Source organism: Malurus melanocephalus, unplaced genomic scaffold, assembly GCF_030028575.1.
Source record: "Malurus melanocephalus ecotype Western Australia unplaced genomic scaffold, MMel_1.1 scaffold_412, whole genome shotgun sequence".
Lineage (NCBI taxonomy): Eukaryota > Metazoa > Chordata > Aves > Passeriformes > Maluridae > Malurus > Malurus melanocephalus.
Window position 1 is genome coordinate 242,520 of NW_026623644.1, and position 19,602 is coordinate 262,121.

The 19,602-nt window shown below is 44.9% G+C and overlaps 1 protein-coding gene across 2 annotated transcripts in view; it reads left to right on the top strand.

Annotated features, from left to right (window-relative positions):
- The window catches only part of VPS8 (VPS8 subunit of CORVET complex), a 69,230-nt gene that overhangs the window by 17,070 nt on the left and 32,558 nt on the right, over positions 1 to 19,602 (top strand). The window contains exons 13-31 of one of the 2 annotated variants that reach the window (XM_057379625.1): positions 361 to 441; positions 949 to 1,119; positions 1,787 to 1,861; positions 2,304 to 2,339; positions 4,533 to 4,623; positions 5,717 to 5,763; positions 6,588 to 6,677; positions 7,072 to 7,118; positions 7,610 to 7,832; positions 8,573 to 8,662; positions 9,796 to 9,847; positions 10,108 to 10,150; positions 10,921 to 10,993; positions 12,830 to 12,949; positions 13,490 to 13,561; positions 16,011 to 16,130; positions 17,198 to 17,254; positions 17,636 to 17,718; positions 19,018 to 19,102. In XM_057379625.1, coding sequence (XP_057235608.1) covers positions 361 to 441; positions 949 to 1,119; positions 1,787 to 1,861; positions 2,304 to 2,339; positions 4,533 to 4,623; positions 5,717 to 5,763; positions 6,588 to 6,677; positions 7,072 to 7,118; positions 7,610 to 7,832; positions 8,573 to 8,662; positions 9,796 to 9,847; positions 10,108 to 10,150; positions 10,921 to 10,993; positions 12,830 to 12,949; positions 13,490 to 13,561; positions 16,011 to 16,130; positions 17,198 to 17,254; positions 17,636 to 17,718; positions 19,018 to 19,102 — 1,656 coding nt within the window. The remainder of the gene's footprint in view (positions 1 to 360; positions 442 to 948; positions 1,120 to 1,786; positions 1,862 to 2,303; positions 2,340 to 4,532; positions 4,624 to 5,716; positions 5,764 to 6,587; positions 6,678 to 7,071; positions 7,119 to 7,609; positions 7,833 to 8,572; positions 8,663 to 9,795; positions 9,848 to 10,107; positions 10,151 to 10,920; positions 10,994 to 12,829; positions 12,950 to 13,489; positions 13,562 to 16,010; positions 16,131 to 17,197; positions 17,255 to 17,635; positions 17,719 to 19,017; positions 19,103 to 19,602) is intronic. The other variant, XM_057379626.1, reaches the window with a different exon arrangement.

The following is a 19,602-nucleotide window of genomic DNA, read 5'->3' on the forward strand; positions in this document are numbered from 1 at the left end:
TATGGTTGTTTGAAGATATTTTTTTGCCTGATTTCAGTATGAGAGCAATACCTACACTTCAGAAAATCTGGCATTTTGGCTTAGGAGTGCTAATTTTGTTTCCCAGTTCTGTTATCTTGGACCTTAAGCTTTGCCTAAGCACCCAGACATTGTRGTGTCTGGCTTGAATCCTCCTTCTCGTCTCTTATCTCTCTTGGTAAGACTGGGGAGAAAGAAAAGGATGTATGTTCAAGCTTGTCTTGCTCAGATGCTTGTCTGGGGAGCTCCAGACTCCTGGCGTGAGTGTGGTGCCCTTTGGGAACTGAGAGGCTGAGCTGAAGGAAGTCTTTGGGTCTGAACCTTGTCTGATTTCTCTTTTAGGTCAAGAGAGATGATTCTGGTGCGATACATGTCACGAAGCAGAGGCAGCTTCATCTGCACTATGATCTCATCAACTTTACTGTAAGTGTCAGTGYTACAGAATGGTTGAAATTTTTTTGCACTAGTGTTCTTGTGAATTTATCTCAGTAGCCCTAAGTTCTGTGCTTTTGGCTGTGTTTATCTGGTGATAACAAACTGAGAATGTCCTGAAACTTGGGACTTTGTGGAGAACATTTTGTGGTTCACACCTGGGAGCAGGTGGTGTAGTTGTCTTGGCTTTGAGACCTCTGGATGGAAAGTATGCTCGARCATAAACAGTGTGCCAAGAGGACAAGAGCTCTGGTGGGTTGCCATTTGTSTACAGCTGCTTTCTGAGAAGATTCCATGTAATTTCTCTCCAGAAGGAACCTCCCTTCTCCACCTCTGAAGTTATGCATGTGTGCAGTTGTGAAGTGGCCGTGCATAGTGACAAAGCTCCTAGCCTTCCCAGAACTCCCAGAAGGGGTACTCAGGGGTATGGCCAGAGCCTGTTTCCTTGGCTCTCATGGAGTATGCACTGCTGAAATGTGTGATTTGCCACTTTTGCAGTGGATCAACTCACGGACAGCGGTGCTGCTGGACAGTGTGGAGAAGCTGCACGTCATAGACCGTCAGACTCAGGAGGAGCTGGAGACTGTGGAGATCTCTGAGGTTCAGCTGGTCTACAACAGCAGCCACTTCAAGTCTCTGGCCACAGGGGGCAATGTCAGCGAGGCCCTGGTAGGCACTGGTGGTCTGTTTGTGTTTGCAGATTTGTTTAAYATAGGCCCTAAGTGGGAAAAAAACTCTTCTGGKAGCATCTCAGAAGTCACACGTGGTGGTGATGTGGGCAGCTAACAGACAGCTCATGTTTCCYTGTGTATATTGAGGTTTTTAGGAGSTGCTTCTCCTTTACCAAGCTTTGGAATACTCTGTCTAGGATAAAAGCTGATGTGTTCTGTTCTTTTAGAGGATTTTTTATTTAGTGCACACAGACAGGAGCACTGGTTACTGACAGTCAGACTGCTGCTGTAGCAGCTCTCACTTCAACAGCCATCTTCCCATCTGTGTGCCCTACACATTTGCTCTTGAGGAAGACTTKTGAAGAAGCAGGTGGCAAGGAAAGGGCCCCCATAACATTTTTGGCACTTGAGGGTAGACAGAGCCCTACTTCATTATGTTTTTGGGAAGCCAGAGCTCAGCAGTGCTTGAAGCTGAGTTCACAAGCAGGAAGGAGTGACATCAGAGCTCTTTGTCTTACTACTGCCCAGCAATCCGTGGTGTTCTCTCTCCAGTCTCCTTTTGATTTCTGCATTACAAAGGGTCTTGAAATTGTATTTATGCTGCTTAGGAAATTTTACAAAAACAAAAGGCAGTTTTACTTGCATGTGATTTTTCTCCCTTGTAGGCTCTCGTTGGAGAGAAAGCTTGTTACCAGTCCATTAGCAGCTGTGGTGGTCAGATCTTTTACCTTGGAACTAAGGTAAGTGGGAGAATTTTTCARTAAAAATACAGAGCATTTGCTGTTGATGGTAGCTCTTCTTCCAGAGAAGGGCAGTTTGTCTTCTGTGGAGATGTCTTAYGTTGTGGGATTAAAGAATGTGCAATAATTTGGTTTTAGCCAAGGTATGGGTTGAGTAAGATGTCATAGTTTCACAATATCATGATCATTCTGCTTCAGGGTAAACTTAGCCTTACTTTACTGACATCTCTTCTGTCTTAAGCTTCTCTGTCTCTGTTAGAAATGTGCTAGTGAATAAACAGAAGAAAGCAAGACAGTGGCTAAAACTGGGCTCCAATTTATATTGCTTGAGGGCTGCTTTATTTATTTCATTTGTACAGGCATGCTGTGGTGGGTCTGTGGGGTACCACAGGCTGCATGAGCAACTGCAAGGAAATAAATTTTAATTTTTTTTCTTTCCTAGTCTGTTCATGTCATGACCTTGAGAAGCTGGAGAGAGGTATGTTGAGAGGGGAACTGTACAGCTTYGGGTTGAATTGCTTAAATATAACTCAAATGAAGGAGGGAGCRTTTGTGAGGCATTTTCTGGGCCTTGTGTTCAGCATCCCTGATTGCTACTCAGAGCCAGTGCTGTGGATGCACTGATTTTCATGGGGACTGGGTCTCCAGCTTGCATGAACCTGAAGGCTGGATGGAGACCCTGTTCTCTCAAACGAGACCTTATGCTTTGCCATGTCTCAGCTTCTGCTAGAGCAGTACATGACTTAGGAGGGTTGTGTCATGCAAGCCTTCCATCTGCCACASGAGCATCCAGGAGTGGAAGAGAATCTGCTTCACTGGAGTTTGTCTCCAGCTACTGCAGGAGCTGCATCATAAAATCCATCAAATACTACCTAGAAAGTTCACAGGATTTTTAGGTCCTTGTTGGTTGAAGACTTTTTTTTGGAACATTGTTTCTCTGACAGCTGAAACCCCATCAGTACCCACACTGAAGTTCTTAGTGATCTATTTATGTCTGTTCCTGTGTTGTCTTCTCACTTGAAYCAAACAGCTGTTTTCCTTTCTGCATCACCACTTTGCAGAATGTTTATTCAGTGTGTGCGTGYTCTCTCTCAGGCTTTGTTTTGCAAGGCTAAGCAGAGCTCTTTCATCCCTTCATCTCTCTTGTGAAATTACTTTTCCATTTCTTTCTTCATTCACAGTCCTTGTTCTCTGCACATCCTGTGTGCTCAGTGTCTCTGCACATCCTGTGTGCATAGGAAAACAGTTTGGCACATACTGCTCTGGGTAAGATTTCACAAGTGCCATGCACAGTGTCATCCCTTCTTCTCAGTCTCTGCTAGATGTGTTATTTCTGAGGCATCATTGGATCTCATTTATCTGTTCTTTTGGCTRCATGATGTCAGTGACCTGGGCACTCTAAGGTTCACTGGTGCCTTGTAGTCCAACTGATGTCTGCTGGAAGTTGCTTGTACTTTTGGGTAGCATCATTCTTCTGTTACCAGCCTYAGGGGCACATCTCTCATATGTTTCTGTTCCTCTGTCTTACATTACGTGCTGCCAGCTGGTCATCAGCAAACTTTAGTATTAAATTCAGATTATACCAAGTTAGTTTTAGTTTATATGTAGAAGGCTTCAATGWATCAAGATTCMGCTTCAAGGCTGAKTCTCAAGGAACTCTGGTAGCCATTTCTTTGCAATCAGGTATTTCTCCTTTAAGCAGTGACCTTTAGCATTTTTCCTCTTGGCTGCTTTAGGGCTGTTATCCTCATCCATGGTTATATGCTCCTTCACATGACTTTGTATCAGGGCCTTTAGTAGGATATGAACAATTCAGCTCTGTTGAGATTTTAGTTACTGAGATCACTTCTTTCTGCTAGTTTTGTCTCCAGCCATTCACACTGACTTTGGGTTAGTATACTGTAGTCAAGAGTCTTGCTCTGACCATGATTTCATATACAGATTTTGCTGGAATTCAGAAGTCAAACACAAATTTGAGAGAGACAACCCCTTGCTAAATTACTGTGCTAAATTATTGTGTGGTACCTTCTGYGTTGCACTTGTGCCTATTTATCATAGGGGACTTAACCTAGAGTCTGAATTGAGTGTGTGGTGATTTGAGTGTGAGGCTGAGAGAGTTCTTGCTGCAGGACAGAATGTTGGGCTGAGACCTGGAATTTCTCTTCTCTCAGTTCTTTGACACTGGCCTGTCATACGAAGGCTAGTGGTGCTTGACTTTGGGTGCTAACAGTTCCTTAAAGCAGAAAATATGTATGATCTACATCAGTCTTTGCTCACTGTGGGTTCAGGGGAAGATAGAGGGTAGGATGAGTGCACACTGCTGAAAGCATGGCAGAGTTGTGCTCCAAGTGATGGGGTGAGAATGGGGAATAGAAAATTTTTATCCTTGGACTATCAGACAGTCAATAGTATTGGGTCTCCATCCTTAAAGCATCTGACGTAAAATGTCACCCACAGGGTGATATACTGGGCCCTGACATTTCTCTGGCAGAAAATGTCCATTTGAGAGAATCTCTTTGCAATCCAGTCCTTYACTGCAGTGTGGTGAGAGCTTCTGAGGTGTCTTGTCCCCTTGCTGTCAGGGATTGGACCCACTATGGGATATGCTGGTCTTAAAGGGGAGAGAATCATCTTCTGTAATTCTGAGGTCCAATATTCCTTATTGTTTTAGAGAGTTGACCACCTTCTGAAACAAGAACGTCTCACAGATGCCCTGGCTCTTGCTTGGTCCTTTTATGAAGGTAAAGCAAAGGCTGTTGTAGGTAAGTTTGGGTTTGTTTGCTTTTAATTGAGGCCTCTAGGGAAGGCTTTAAACCTGTGCATGTGGAGAAATCACTTTTTCAGGGGAAGGAAAAGGAAAAGGAAGATAATTGAATTGAAGAAGAGAAAGTAGGATGTGTTGCCTTGTGTTTGGCAGAAGCCACCTTTATATGGAGTAGTTAGATTTTTTAAATTTTTTTTTAGTCATAATTCCTTTAGCAGCTGATTTCAAGTGAAGATCAAACTTGATCTATGTGTGACTAATCTGTTGTCACTTTGCCATGAAGGAAGTGGATCCAGATATTGACTGTCCAGCCATACTAAACTATTCCTGAAGGCCATGCATGACCTGCAGGTAGCTTTCAGTGTGATTCTCAGTCAGCTCTGTCAAGCAGATGCTTTGATCCAGGTCTCTCCCCTGACTGTACAAGGAACTGAAAGAACCATGCTGGCTTTTAGCACCATGTTTTCTACAAAGGAGGTTGCTTTGAGAAATATATTAATTATGCCAGAAATTGCCACTTGTGTGGTCTGATTTGTACTAGACACATTGATTTTGCAGCTTCTGCAAAAATAACTTCTGATGGCTTTGACAGATAAGATGCAAGTTCCCAGGACAAGATCCTGCTGTGAAGTTGCTGGTMTATGAAGATGTCTTGTTTTAATGCATGGATGTAGCACAATAAAGCAGATTGTAATGCTCTGAATAATGAAGAACTGTCTTCAAGTTGGCATTTACGATATTTTCCCCTTTTAGTGCACTTAATTCAGCTTCTTTGCATCTAAGCCGTCCTCCAGCAATTGCCCTCATGTACAGTCTTTGACAGCTCTCTGTTAATTGTTCTCCCAGTGTTAAACAGCACTTGGAGCWGTTTTTGCCATTCCTGTGCTGCAGCAGCCTTTAAGTGAGGAGAATAAGCCTTTTGGAAGAAAAGTGGGCTAAAAGTAGAACACAAAATTGTGTATTTACATATCCTGATTTCTACATCTCGAGGGCAGTGGTGTTAGCATCTGAGCTGTGGAGGTTTTGTATTTCTGCTGGTGGCTTAGATGAGAAAAGCTTTGTTTTTCACCCCACTCCCTCATTCTTTCTAGGCTTGACTGGGGACACAAACAAGAGGAAAGCAGTCATTGCTGACAGAGTGAGTCCCTGAGTTCTTCCCCACTGGATTTTCATGTGTGCTGCTGTGAAACTGTGTTTCTGAAAGGAACAGCTTCTGTCCTCCATGACTTAATCCAATAACTCTAGAACATGTACATGCTCCTCTCTTRCTAAAACTGAGAGCAGGATTTTAGAATAAAACTTGGAAATACCATTTGGGTAGAGGCSGGGATAAAATCTGCAGCATTAGCAATCCAAAACATGACATTATGATCCAGGCCTGGAGATYTCTGGTCCCCTCACAGTGAAGAGAAGCCTTTTGTGTCGGTAACTCTGGAATTTCCTGACCTTTGATTGGCAGGTGTCCATCAGTGTGTGACTTGCTGACTCTCAGGATGGAAACTGTGCTCTGTGTTTATGTGAACATGGAGTAAACACTTCAGCTGATGCAGTTGAGTTGTTACAGGGACTTGCTTCTGGGAGGGTTTAAAACACATATTGCAATAATTGTTTAGCTGTCCTCTTCTTGTTATTTGATCTGCAGTGTAATACGCTGTAACTTAAACTTTGGTAAACTCATGGCACAGATGAACCTCGTGCTTCAGGTTGTGTTGACCAGCCTGAAAGCTGGCTGGCAGGGTGGCTAAAGTTAGTGTAGTMCTGCAGTACCCTGCTGGTCCCTTCTGTGCCATTGTCACCCCACTGTCTCTTGGCAGCCTCTTCCCTCTGCTCCTTCCTGCTCACAGCACTTCATACCCAGAATGGGACAGCAGAGTTTACAGTGCTGCCAACACCCAAGCCAGTCTGTGAAATGGGGACCTCAGTACAGGATTTGAGTGAATTTTCTGGTTTCTTGTAATTCAGATGGTTGAAATCCTTCTCCATTACACTGATCGGGCTCTGAAGAAATGTCCTGACCAAGGGAAAATCCAGGTTATGGAGCAGCACTTCCAGGTAAGGTGCTCCAGGGGGCTCTTGTAGAAATCTTTCGGCTTTTTTAATTTTTTAATGTTTTTCTGCAAACGTTACTTGTCTATTTTTGAAAAATCTTGCTGTGGTTCAGCTGAACCCTCACCTGTTGTGTGCACTCTTGAAATCAGGGCTTGAGTATGGTGGGTGGCAGAGCAGAACCTGTATGCCCTCTGTGCTCTGTGGGAGTGTCAGCAGAGCTTTTWTCCATATGCACCAGCATATGGAAAACCTGTAACTGTGCCAGCTACCAGCTGAGTCAGATACCTCATTGTCTCTGCTCTGTGTTGGCCAGGCTGCATTTGTGCTCCACAGGATGTGCCACTTAGCAGGATTTTTGCCAGTCAGTCCCTACAACTTTGTTGTGTTTGCTCCCCAGGACGTGGTGCCTGTCATTGTGGATTACTGTCTCCTGCTGCAGCGCATGTAAGTCTGGACTGGCAGKCCTGTGCCCCAGGGCAGACCCCACCACCCCTGGTAGCCCCCAGTCTGTCCCCTGGGACACCACATGGTGCAGAGGAATTGCATCACATAATTTCATAGCATATGGCACATCACAGTTCAGAGGGATGCCTAAAACTGGTACCAAAGTCAGGAACTCAGTATTAACACAAAACTGCCTCTTAAATTTGCATTGATGTGTTGAGAAAGAAAAGTTGCTTCGAACCAAGCACCTGCCTTGATAGATATTCCTGTCAACGTCATCACTTCCCTTCTACCWGCACTTTTTCTGCAGCAGCATCCATAGCTGATTTATGCTGTGTAACTTGCCCCAGTACAGGAACTGAACAGGGCATTCTGTTCCTGAGCCTGGGAAATACAGAGAAAATGGAATTTAATTTGGAGCCCTTGGAAAGCAGATAAGCAAAGAGATTCTAATAAAATTATTTGATAACTAAACTCTTCCTTCCTCCTAGGGATTTATTATTTAACCAGATTTATGATAAGATGAGTGAGAACTCTGTAGCCAAAGGCATCTTTCTGGAGTGCTTGGAGCCATATATCTTGAGTGATAAGCTGATGGGAATCACAGCTCAAGTGATGAAAGATTTGCTGCTTCACTTCCAAGACAAGAACAGGTTGGAAAACTTGGAAGCCTGCATTGTGCATATGGATATCACCAGCTTAGACATACAGCAGGTGAGTGGTTGTGTTGCATTTTGTATTGAGCTCCTCTGAATAAATCAGCATTTACAAGATTTTGTGCTTCTGAGCACGGCATGGCATGTGGGGTTTTCCTGTGTCCCTGGGATCAAATTCAGTGAGTGGGAAATTAGAGTGTGGCTGTGTTTTGCTCCTCCAGTTCGTGTCTGGCATAGGTTAATGGATCAGCAGCTGAATGTGTTGGAAAATACTGATCCTTCAGGATTATTCYAAATCACTCTCCCATTTTGAATATCTTACCTGACATCAAAGGCTGCAGGAGCACAGAAAGCTGGAGTTCTTTGTCAGCTTGGGTACTTGCTTTTGCTTAACCAGGTTAGTGGAGCAGGGAGGTGTTCCTGCTCAGCAGTCCTGTTTCCTGATGGCATGGCTTTTCATTTCAAGGGTGGAGCTGYTTGGAAACTTGATGTTATGATTCGCTAACCCAGCCAAACTACTGCAAGCAAGATTTCTAAAGAGCTAGATTTTTAAAAATTTCTTCTTTAACCACATATAAACGTTAAAATCTAGGCAGTCAGGTTCCGTGCTAGCTGTATGAGCAGTAAGTTGGACACTCCTTTGGGGGCTTTGCAGAGACTGGTTGTGTAAGTAGAAATTCTCATTCTGCTTTAAATGGAACTTTTGGATGATGGAAGTGCAAGGACAGGGCYTGGGGAGTGACAAAGCTGTGAGCTAAGCACAGCTGTGTGGCTACCCTGTGCTTTGCTGCCTTGCAGGTGGTTCTGCTATGCTGGGAAAACCGCCTATACGATGCCATGATCTATGTCTACAACAGCGGGATGAACGACTTCATCAGTCCCATGGAGGTAGGAGAGGTGCTCCTGCAGGAGGGTTACTGGTGTGTTCAGCACACATTCTTCCTGAGAAAACATAATTTCAAATCCAAAGCCTTATCTTRCATTCTCTGTTCTGTGTTCTTGCTCTTTCCCATTTCAAGGGGGAAATCATGTATGATATATGCAGTTTGTATGACTGCATGCAGTAGAGGAGAGAAATAATTTGTAACTRCTGTGCTTTAGAACACCGAATTTCCTGCTAAGGCAGAAATCCTCTGCAAGGTTAGGACAGGAAATACAGTCATGTTAATAAAATATAAAGGAAAAGTAGCAGAGGATAATATGATGATTTAAGGAGACTACATGTACTCAATTCATTAAAAAGGCCAGAAACAGCCCTTGTTCAAGGCAGGCCTGGTTCTGAGGTTCTGGGAGAGATCTCTCAGCAGAAAGCAYAGGACTCACTGGAATGCTCCCTCTGAAGGCTCTGTTGCTGCTGCTGGTTATCCTGGGCATGTGCCCAGTGTGCCAATGGCTCTCTAACCCCAATGTATTTCACCATGGAAGCACTGCTGGTGCTTTCCCAGTAGCACTTGCATGGASAGCTGAAACCATTGGAATTTGAAAATCTTTACCTGCCCAAGTTTTAGCAGCTGTAATCTCATTGGATTTATCTCAGGGAGGAGGCTCTTTGGGTGGTCATGAGTTTAAAAAAGGACTTCTGGAAACTGAGCAATAGCTGTGTATGTATGTATAACTTTTCTTTCTAGAGGCAAGTATTTAGATGTTCTATCTGCCCAAACCAGGCTTCTGCAGCTGCTGGGTGGGCTGCAGGTTTGTCTGCTGACAAGAGATAGAGAAGCAGGACATGGGGCTGGTGGGTTATGCTCTGRCTGACCTCTGTGACTGCTAAACATTGCTTGGCTTTAGTGTGGCCTGTTCTTAGGTTTAGAGCTGATGGAATGAAAGCTGTTTTTTCGTAGCACCAGCTGGGAAAAACATCCTTTGCCATGTTTTGGAGTTCTGTGTGCCTTTTAATTCAAAGATGGTAATGAAGAGTTTCTGTGAGAAGATACCCCATTGATCTCTGCTTTAAATCACACAGGTTCATTGCTTTGAGCTTTTCCAGCTGCTTGAATACTGCCTTTTTTTTCTTGTTACAGAAGCTGTTCAAAGTCATTGCTCCTCCACTGAATGCTGGGAAGTCTCTCACAGGTACAGAATTCTTTCCCTTTGAGGGTTTCTAGTCTTGATAYTTGGTGTTTTGAATATCCCTAGTCATTTCGAACAAGGAGATGCAAAAAGAAAATACATACCCAGTATAAGGGTCTTGGAGAGCAGAAGAGTGTTCAAGTGTTATTTTCTGTTTCTAAAGCTACTCAACTTTGTGTAATAAACTCTGTGTATTGGAGAAGAATTGCATCTCTGTATGTTGTCTTGTGAAGAAAGGGTGACAAAGAATTTTTGTTTCCCAGATGAGCACGTGGTGATGGGCAACAAGCTGCTTGTATATATAAGGTAAGGTCCATCAGAAAGTGTGTGAATGTTAACTACTGGTGGCACCAGGTTTTAAACTTGCTGTAGTTACAGAACCTTACAGGGAGCTTCAGGTTCTGAGATTGTGTAAAGTAGCAGTAGGTACTCACTACAGCTTGCTTAAATTTACAGCCCCTTCTCACTGCATGTGGTGTGAGTGAATAGGAGAGGTCAAGCTGGAGGCTTAGAGCCCAGGTTGCTGCTGATATGTCAGAATTTTTGAATGTCAGAATTTGGTTAGAGTGAGTTTTGTGGTGTGTGGGACAGAGCTCCTTGCCCAAGGGCTCTGTAGCCTTGTGTTTTGTAGCAGGCCATGTTATGGCCCTTTCTGCCCTGCTTTTTGGGATGGCTGCTCAGCTGCTCCTTGCAGTGTTCCCTGCCATTTGCAGGAGCTTGCGCAGGAGGGATTTGTTAGTGAATTCCTCATTCTGAAATCTGTGCAAGATTGTAAAGTTAACTTCTGCATTACTCCAGCTTCCTAAAACTGAAAATTTTGGGAGAAATACTGAATTTTGCCGTTACTTTCCTGCTGTGGAATGGCATCCCTTGGATGCAAATTCATGCAGTGTGTTGGGTCAGTGTGTATTAAGAGCRGTGCTGCCTGGGATGCTTCTTGCTTTCATGATTTACAAAATAAATTGGCTTGCCTTGTGATAAGAGCATCCTGCAAATCATCTCAAAAACTGAACAGTTCTCCTCAATCTCTTCARTGTCAGGGTATATTAAAATGCCTTTTTCCTCCTTTTCTGTAGCTGCTGCTTGGCAGGCCGTGCATATCCATTGGGTGATATTCCYGAAGATCTGGTACCTTTGGTGAAAAATCAGGTGAGAAACCTCTTGGAAGGCAACTTTACTATATGAGATTTTTAGAAGAAGCTGCATATGCCTTATTTCATGGATTTCCAAGGGAAAACTGTTATCAGTCTGATAACTCTATCTTTGTGATATCAGTATATCCCACTGTAATTACAAAATTAGTTTTTAAAGGATTAAATCACAGTTGTTGCAGTGTGAACATTTAAACCTAGTATTTTTCTTTCAACTGTAAATTGGGGTGTGAGAATGCAGAGTTCTTAGTGATTGTTTTTTTTTGCCTTATTCTTTACCACAAAATTACCGTAAATCTGTAGTTGTTTCTTCTTTGTAAACTCGATGTGTCAAATATGGGAGGATTCTCCCTATTTTCAAATGCATGTGACACAGAGTTGATGGTGGGGAGAAATGACTCTAAGACACTCTTGATTGTAGGTTTCTTAAAGACTTTTGGCTCTTTTGGAGTAGTCTGACCATTTCTTGAAGCAGAGGATGTTCCCAGTCATCACTTTGTGCTCACCAGACTTCTTTCTGAGTTTCTGGCCTGTTTTACCACAAAATTTTTTTGGGGTKCTTAGCATTTTGCTTCAGTTTCAGGGTTTCAGTAAGATGAAGTGCTTTTTCTTTTGCATTTTCTTTTAGCAGTACAATAGAACAGCTGTATTTTGGTTTTGTGGTGGGGTTTTGTTTGTGTTTTTCCTAATCCAGAACTTGTAGCTGTATGTATGTGGTGGCTTTGGGTTCCTGCATTCCTGTTCCTCACAGGCTGTGCAAACCCCTCCACTCCCCTTTGCTTGGACAAGTACTGGCTGTTGCCCTCTCCCAGAACTGTTGGGTCTGAGGGAGCAGCAGGGGCTCTGGGAAGAGCCTTCAGCCTCTCCTTTCTGCTGATGGTGTTCTGAGAGCTGGGCTTAAGTAACACCTTTCTGTCTGCTGGGTTTGTTTTGTTTTCTCAAGAATTGCTAGCTGCCAGATTGGGATCAAGGAGGCCAGCAGGGAAGGTGTGGATCTGAAAGGCAAGCTGCTAATTCCTGCTGGATTCAGTGCCACCGTGCTGACAGCAAATTAACTCAGAATAGGAGTAAATGAGGGACCGTGGCACTTGCTGAGGGTGACTGGGAGAGCGCATGGCCTGTCAGCTGTCTGTGGGATCCCAGTGTATACCCTACACATGCTCCCAGTGCTGCTCCAGCCTGGAGCTGCCTGCTCCCTTCCTGCTGGCAGCCAGCTCTGCTGTGAGCCTGGGTGGCACACCCCAAGCTGTCCCTGCCCTCTTGGTTTCCTGGGACAGTCTAGACACCTCTGCCAGGGGCTCAGTAAAGGGAGTTTATTTTGGAAGATGCCCTCAAATTTAATGAACTGCAAATTCAGTGGAAGAGGCAGAGTTGAAAAGCACCTCAGTCAGTCTTTGCAGTGCCGAAAGCTTTGTGCCTCACAGTGAGRGGGCAGATTGACTGCTTCTTCCCAAGTGAACTGCTGACAAGGAGAGGAGCTGTGCCCTGGATAAGGAGGAGTGGCACAGCTTCCCAGGAAAGCTGCCAGCAAGGGGAGGGAGTTTTCTAATTTCACACGCTTCTGTCTGCAAGTATAAATAAGCCTTTATTTTTGTTTGATCTGAAATTTTGATTGATCTTAAATTGGTTGGTAGTCTTAGGGGATTTTTTTCCCTGCTGACAAGCAACAGAAAACACCACTCAAATATGAACTCATGGACTCCTAAGGGGCTTTAAAGTTTGAGTGCCGAGCAGGTAACAGTGCTGCTTTCCCATGCACTTGTGCTCTGTGCTGCAACTCCCTATGGATCTGAAATCCATAGGAAACCTACACTTGTGTGCCTTGTCCTTGCAGGTGTTTGAATTCCTGATCCGGCTGCACTCAGCTGAGGGATCTGCGGATGAGGAGGTGTATCCCTATGTTCGGACCCTGCTGCACTTCGACACGCGCGAGTTCCTCAATGTCCTGGCTCTGGTAAGAGACCCYGCCTCTTGGAGAGGAAAATGCAGCTCTTCCATCACTGCTGCATCATCTATGAGATTCCTGTCAATAAATTAATGCTTTAGCTAAGCCAGAAGTTCCTGGCCTGGGGCAGGAGTAGTTCTGGTGCTTGTTCTGTAAGATACCAGATGGAATCACAGTAGTCCTTTATGCYCTTAAATACAAAAGGATGAACAGGATATTACACAGGGAAAGTTCTGGCAACTTTGAAAACAGAGGTAAAACAAGAATAATGTATTTGTAAAGAGTTTTGTAGCACCTACCTCTTTCTCCTGCRTGGGGATCTGTCTTCCTTATTTTCCAAATTTCTGAAACTTCCTATGCCTCTTTGGACCCATTACTTTTACCTGAATGTGTAAAAACCATTTTGGTAGTTACAAAAGAGCAAATTATATATTGGAACTTGCTGCTTAGGGATATGCAGAGAAAGGACTTGAATTAGCAGTGTCTACTTTGTGTTTGCTGGTATTCTGAGGGATTCTGCTCAAGGTGTCAGTGTTTTGCCTCTTGCAGACTTTTGAAGACTTTAAGAATGACAAGCAAGCTGTGGAATATCAGCAGAGGATTGTGGACATTCTTCTGAAAGTGAGTGTGCCTAAAAATGARCCTGTGTTTGTGTCTGGCTGGTTGTATGCAATGCTCTCCATCGCAGCCTGTTAATCTGGAGGAGTTTCCAGTCCTGCCCTGGCTGGCACCACTGAGGAGGTGCTGGGCATGGATTCCCCTCAGCCAAAGCTGTTGGTTGCACACTCAGAAGTGATGATTCATGCACTTTAAATACGCTGACAGAGAGGTCTCTTTTCCTGTCTATGCTTTCACCTGGGTGGTACTTTGCCAGATTACTCCTCTCTGAACTTAAGCTTATTTTTATCTGCCTCTTACTGGATCTACATCCTGACTCCCTTCTAAGCTGGATAAAAGATCCCAGATATCCTGTGCTTGGCAGAGGGCCACTGCTTTTCTGCTGAATCCCTGTAAATGCTGTGTTTGGGATGGAGCACTCTCAGGATGGCAGGCCTATCTTTAGTTTAGGAGAGAAGAGGAATGTCAGTTATCAGCCTGGTGCTCTGGAAATCACCTGTCATCCCCAGCTCCTGCTCCCAACAATAGATGTTCCCATTAAAAGCCCTCACTGCCAAGCACCGTTTGCTTTCTCCTCCAAGCTGTCACCATTAATCATGAGTGACTCCACTCTGAAGCTCTTTATGTAKAAACATATCGTAAGTAGCACTTCCATGAGCTGTCACCACTGATAGATGAGACAGGGGCATGGTGAGTGACTTGGTGGCAGTGCTGCTGCAGTGGGCTGAGATAATGCTGCTGTGAGGGTTTTGTGAGCCTTCCAGAGCCGTTCATGGCTCTGAGGGGGATTTTAGCCTTGTGCTGGCTCAGCCCCTCTGGTTTGTGTCCTAAGCTGCTGTCAGCAGGAGGTGGCACACTGCAGCCATGTTCCAGAGCTGCTGGGGATGTGTTCTTGTCACGGCACTCTGAGCAGGAGGGCAGCTTGAGAAGGGCTGCAGCACTGCATCTTCAGCCAAACAATGTGGTGTGAAGAGAACCATCAGTCCTTTGGTTYGGAATCTGCTGTCCTTTAGGATAAAAATTAAAAACTCTTGGAACTTTCAATTTAAAGTTCTCAATTAAGAGAACACCTAGGAAACAGCTGTGCTTTTGAAATAGTTTGGTGAATGTAGACATTCTGCTAATGCTGATCAAAACTGCTTAATGTATCATCCATGTGGCTGGCCTGCAGCCTCTGGGAGCTTGCTCTGTTCCAGGGATACAGTATTTTCACCTTCAAATGGACTGACAAAGACGCAGTTTGTGAAAAACAAAGTTAAAATTAATAAAACACTCCAAATATTTCAGTGAATAATATTTTAATGGTGTCAGATAATGCTGTTCTGACTAGACTCCTGTAAGAAGCAGTCTTTTTAGATAAGAAATGAAAATTTATAAAGAATGATTGCTTTAGCTGGTGTTTCAAGCAGAGCTCTACTTGATTCTCTAATGTGTGTGGCCTGCCTGCCTCACTTGTGCCACATAATCATTAGCATTTCGTGGGTTCTGGAGCTCTGGGTCACTGAAGAAATCAGTTGACCCCCCCCCCCAGCTCTGACTGAATGAGTTTATAAACTGTGAGCTGTYCCATGGCGAGGCTTTGTGGAGCAGTTCTTAGATTTTATCTGACAGAATTGTCCAGGTGATGGATTTCCTTCCAGCTAAGCACACTGCTCTTAGAGGGGACTCTACAAATAGGGGCTTTTCACTTTCCCTTACAGTTAAGATTTTTTTAGAAGCAGGAGACACCAAGTSAGGACACATCAGGACATTTTATATGCCAGACAGGTGACAAGCACTTCTTGGGTTTCAAATCCTTCTTGTGGTGACTCGTAGATATTCCTTTTYTCTGTAATTTCAAGTCAGCGCAGCCATAAGTTTCTCTGAATATTATTAGYTCTAGCAGCTAATTTAATGTGAGAAAAGCTTTTCCCCAAACCTGCAGTAATTTGTTAGCTGTTAGAGCAGTTCTTTGCACGCTACAGTTGACGTGCTGAGTGCCTGGGGCTTGAAGTGAAGTGTTTGGGAATTTTTTTCTCCTGTAATAATTATACTTTAACAATGTAACATTTCTTTGCTCAGAAGCTGTTCCATGTCCCGTGATTAGCACAGGCTACAGTGGTGGAGATAAATACCACTGGGTTTGGAGTCTCTTCACACCTGAAAAACAGGGACATGCAAAAATTCTTCTGTTGAGTTTATGGCAGAGAGGTGGAACCTCTTCATCTGTAGGACAGAGTTGCTTTAGCAAGGACACATCCACTGTCTGTGTCTTCAGGTGGCACAGCTGAAAGCTGTGGAAGGGGATTTATGTTTGACCTTCAGGATGGACCAACACCAGGAGGTGTCTGGAGTAGGAGTAGACATCATGGCTCACAGAGATTTCTTGTTGCCCTGCTTGGTTTCTCAAAGCCAGCTGCAGAATCAATCCCTTGTGGGTTTATTTTCCCCTTTTCTCTCCCCTGTTTCTCAGGTCATGGTGGAGAATTCTGACTTCACTCCATCACAGGTTGGCTGTCTCTTTACCTTCCTTGCCCGGCAGCTCGCCAAGCCCAACAACACCTTGTTTGTCAACAGGACACTGTTTGACCAGGCGAGTATTCCTAAGTGTGTGTGGCATTCCAAGCAGGACACAGCACTGCAGGCAGTGTGGCCAGTGCTGTAGACTAAAGCAGTCTGGAGGTACTGGTGCATTATAASCAGGTGGCATCCTGCTGGGCCCTTCCCAGAAGCAGAGCAGGACAGACCGTGCAAGCACAGTGTGCTCTGTGTTTCAGCATGGCTGGAATTGTGGGAGAAGCAGCGGCACGATGAGGAAGTGTTCMAGGCCAGGCTGGATGAAGCTCTGAGCAATCTGGCCTAGTGGAAGGTGTCCCTGCCCAGGACAGAGGACATGGATGAGCTTTAAAGGTCCCTTCCCAACCTTAGCCAGTCTGGGATAAGGGGTATCAACTAAAATTACATCAGTGAGTTTATAGAGAATGTAAGTGTAGCTCRTAATTTTTAGTTCATGCGACTGCTACCTTCTCTGCTGTTCGGAAAAGGCATTTGCATCAATACGTGCCTGAAACTTGCATTTGTTAACTTTGTATCCCAGCTTAAGTCCCGGAAATTCCTGGGACTGAGGAGGTGGTTTCATTGGCTACAGCAGTTATGCTGTGATGATAAAAGGTATGCATGAGCACTAATAAAAATGAATTAGAACATATACGACCTTTGTCCTAATTTAAGACTGGAGAGCTCTGTGGAGGCTGAACAGATTTGGGTTAAACACTTGCATTCCATATATGTAAAATTTTATGAGTTACCTGTTTTCCTGATGAGATAGTCGAGGAGAGAGGGTCAGTGCAGTGGTTCCAGCTCTTTTTGGTGTSTAGTTGAAAGCAGAAACATGCAGTTCCCTGAGTTCTTCTATGTTCCCTGGATTCTCTAGAGTTTGATTCTAGATCCTGGTTCAGAGTCCTGTGTTTGCCTCCCAGGAATSTTTCAGCAGTTCTCTGCTATTCCAGTGTTCCCAGTTTGCTTCCCAGACCAGGAGCATTCAGGCCCAGCTGTGTGGTGGGTTGCAGTTGCCCCTGCTGGTACTCAGGGTGTGTGGTCAGTGTGTGCTCCCAGCTATGGCAGCCAGGCCTGGCTCACACCAGCCTCTACCCCGCACAGGTGCTGGAGTTCCTGTGCAGCCCGGACGATGACTCGCGGCATTCTGAGAGGCAGCAGGTAAGTGCCTGCAGCAACGCTCCTTGCAGCACTGGGCAAGGCCAACCTGTGGGGCACAGGTTGTGCTCAGGAGCGGGTCTGGACCTTGGGTGTGTGCCAGAGGCATGGGCGTGGAAATATTGGGCAGTGCTGGGCACAGCAGCAGGGAAGGCTCCAACCCCAGCATCGCCTGCAGAAGGAAGAACTGAGGCAGGAAAGTTCTCAATAAGCACATGACATTCACCATTAATGGACAATCAATTAACAAAATCAGTAAACTCATCTCTGTGTTCTTACCGAGTTTAATGGAGTAGGAGCAGTGTACCTGTAGTGGCACTGGCAGTTCAGCTGCTGCTGCTGCCCTGTATATAAATGTAAATAACTGCTATTCAATCTCTGCAGGTCCTTTTAGAGCTGCTCCAGGCAGGAGGGATTGTGCARTTTGAAGAGAGCCGCCTCATCCAAATGGCAGAGAAGGCTGAGTTGTGAGTTGCTGGACACAAGATATAAAAACTGCCTTTAGATCTTGTGTGTGATACTGAATTACTGCCTTTAATTCTCTTCCGCAGCATTTTTTTAGCTCCACTTTTCTTATTTCTACTTTGCAGCTATGTTTGGGGTTATCTCCCCTGTGCATTCACATTATGCTTCATTTAAGATGTTCACATTCAGTCCCAGACTTTCTTTCCTAGGTGTTCTTAGAGAAAGCATTGTTAAGAAACGAGGGGGTAGAGTTGTGGAAACCCTTCAGGAGAAACACTGTGGGACTTGATGAGTTTTGACATTCCCTGTCCTAGAGCCCAGGCTGTGTTCAGAGGTACAGTTTTATATTGGAATGCTCTACCCCTGGCAGATGGAGATGCCTGGTTGGGGTGAGACCCACAGGTGGGTTTAAAAGCATGAAGGGGTCTGGAGCCACCCCCATGGTACTCATTTTAGAAATGAGTAGGAGAGACAAAAACAGTGTCTGGAAAGGCTAAATATTGCCAGCATCTCCTTTAGATGCTTTATGATTCCAGGAAGAGTCTGTCATGCCAGAACAGAGCCTGCCAGGGAGGGCACCTTCACCCAGGCTGTGAGTTTGGGTGTTACGTGAATGAATCTGCCATGCCACAGAGGACCACAGGGAGAGCAGTGGTGGGTATGCCCTGCCTGTTTTCGTTAGTGTCCTAAAAGGAGCAACTCGATCAAACTTTTCAGATTCAGTGAGCACATTTTTTCTCCTTGCTTCAGAGAATTTGAAAGCAGGCCCCCCAGCTCAGCCACTTGCAGAAGAACTGAAATAGCTATAGTTATCTGTATATTATCTGACTCTTCATTTGCTTTGACTCAGTTACATCTGATTTCATGTAAAGTCTCAAAATATTGGAGATGTTTATTAAAATGTGAAGATAGGAAGCTGTGTCATAGCACATTGTTGAGTCATGTTCAGTGAATTTCTTCAAATTAGTGAAGTGGATTGGCCTAGCTTAGAGCAGAGTGTTGTGGAAACAAGGAAGATTACCTCTGACAGCAGAACCTGTGAGACCTGATTTTATTAAGGATTGTTGTCCTCTGTCCCTTGCCTCTCCCCTGAGAAACTCCAGTTTTCTCTTTTCTGGGTGATCACTTCCCAGAAGAGGGAGGTTGGTGGGCAGCTTGGCCTGGGGCTGGTGCAAATGGCCCTGCAGCACTCTGGAGCCAGCCAGCCTGTGTGCTGAAAAGCCTCTTCCAAAAGCTGCCTGTGTGCTGTGCTGGCTCAGCTGAGTGTTGTTCCTGATATGGGAAGTTTCCCTTCCTTTCAGCTATCAGATCTGTGAGTTCATGTATGAGCGACAGCARCGCTACGACAAAATCATCAGCTGTTACCTGCGGGATCCCCTGAGGAAGGTGAGTGACCCTGGTGCTCCTGGACTTTCTGCYTCATGGCCCTGCAGCCTGTCCTGCTGGCCACAATGGCTGGGCACAGCTGCCCTGCCCCTCTGGCATAATACCTTAAACATGCCCTTAACAGCTGAGGTTTCTTAGTCATAGTCAAAGCTGTTTGTCTTGTTTATTGGAGAGGAGCTGATTGGTTTTTTTTAAGCCTCGGAATTTTGCTTTATTTTTAAATGTGGTGCTGGTGCATCAGACCTGAGTGCAAGGTGGGATCTATTGCAGATGCGGGTAACTGCAGTACTTCTTTGTTTCTGCCACTGCTCCCCGCATTTCTTCCCCTGGACACAGGTTCTCTGCCCTATTATTTCTCTACCATTACCTTCTGCATGAGCCTCAGTTGCCTAYCTGCCACAGTTTTTGGGGTATTTGCTTCCCTACAACCAACAGARGTTGGGATGAGAGTCTGGCAAATACGACCTTGCCAGGTCCTTTTGAAACCAGGATGCTGTACG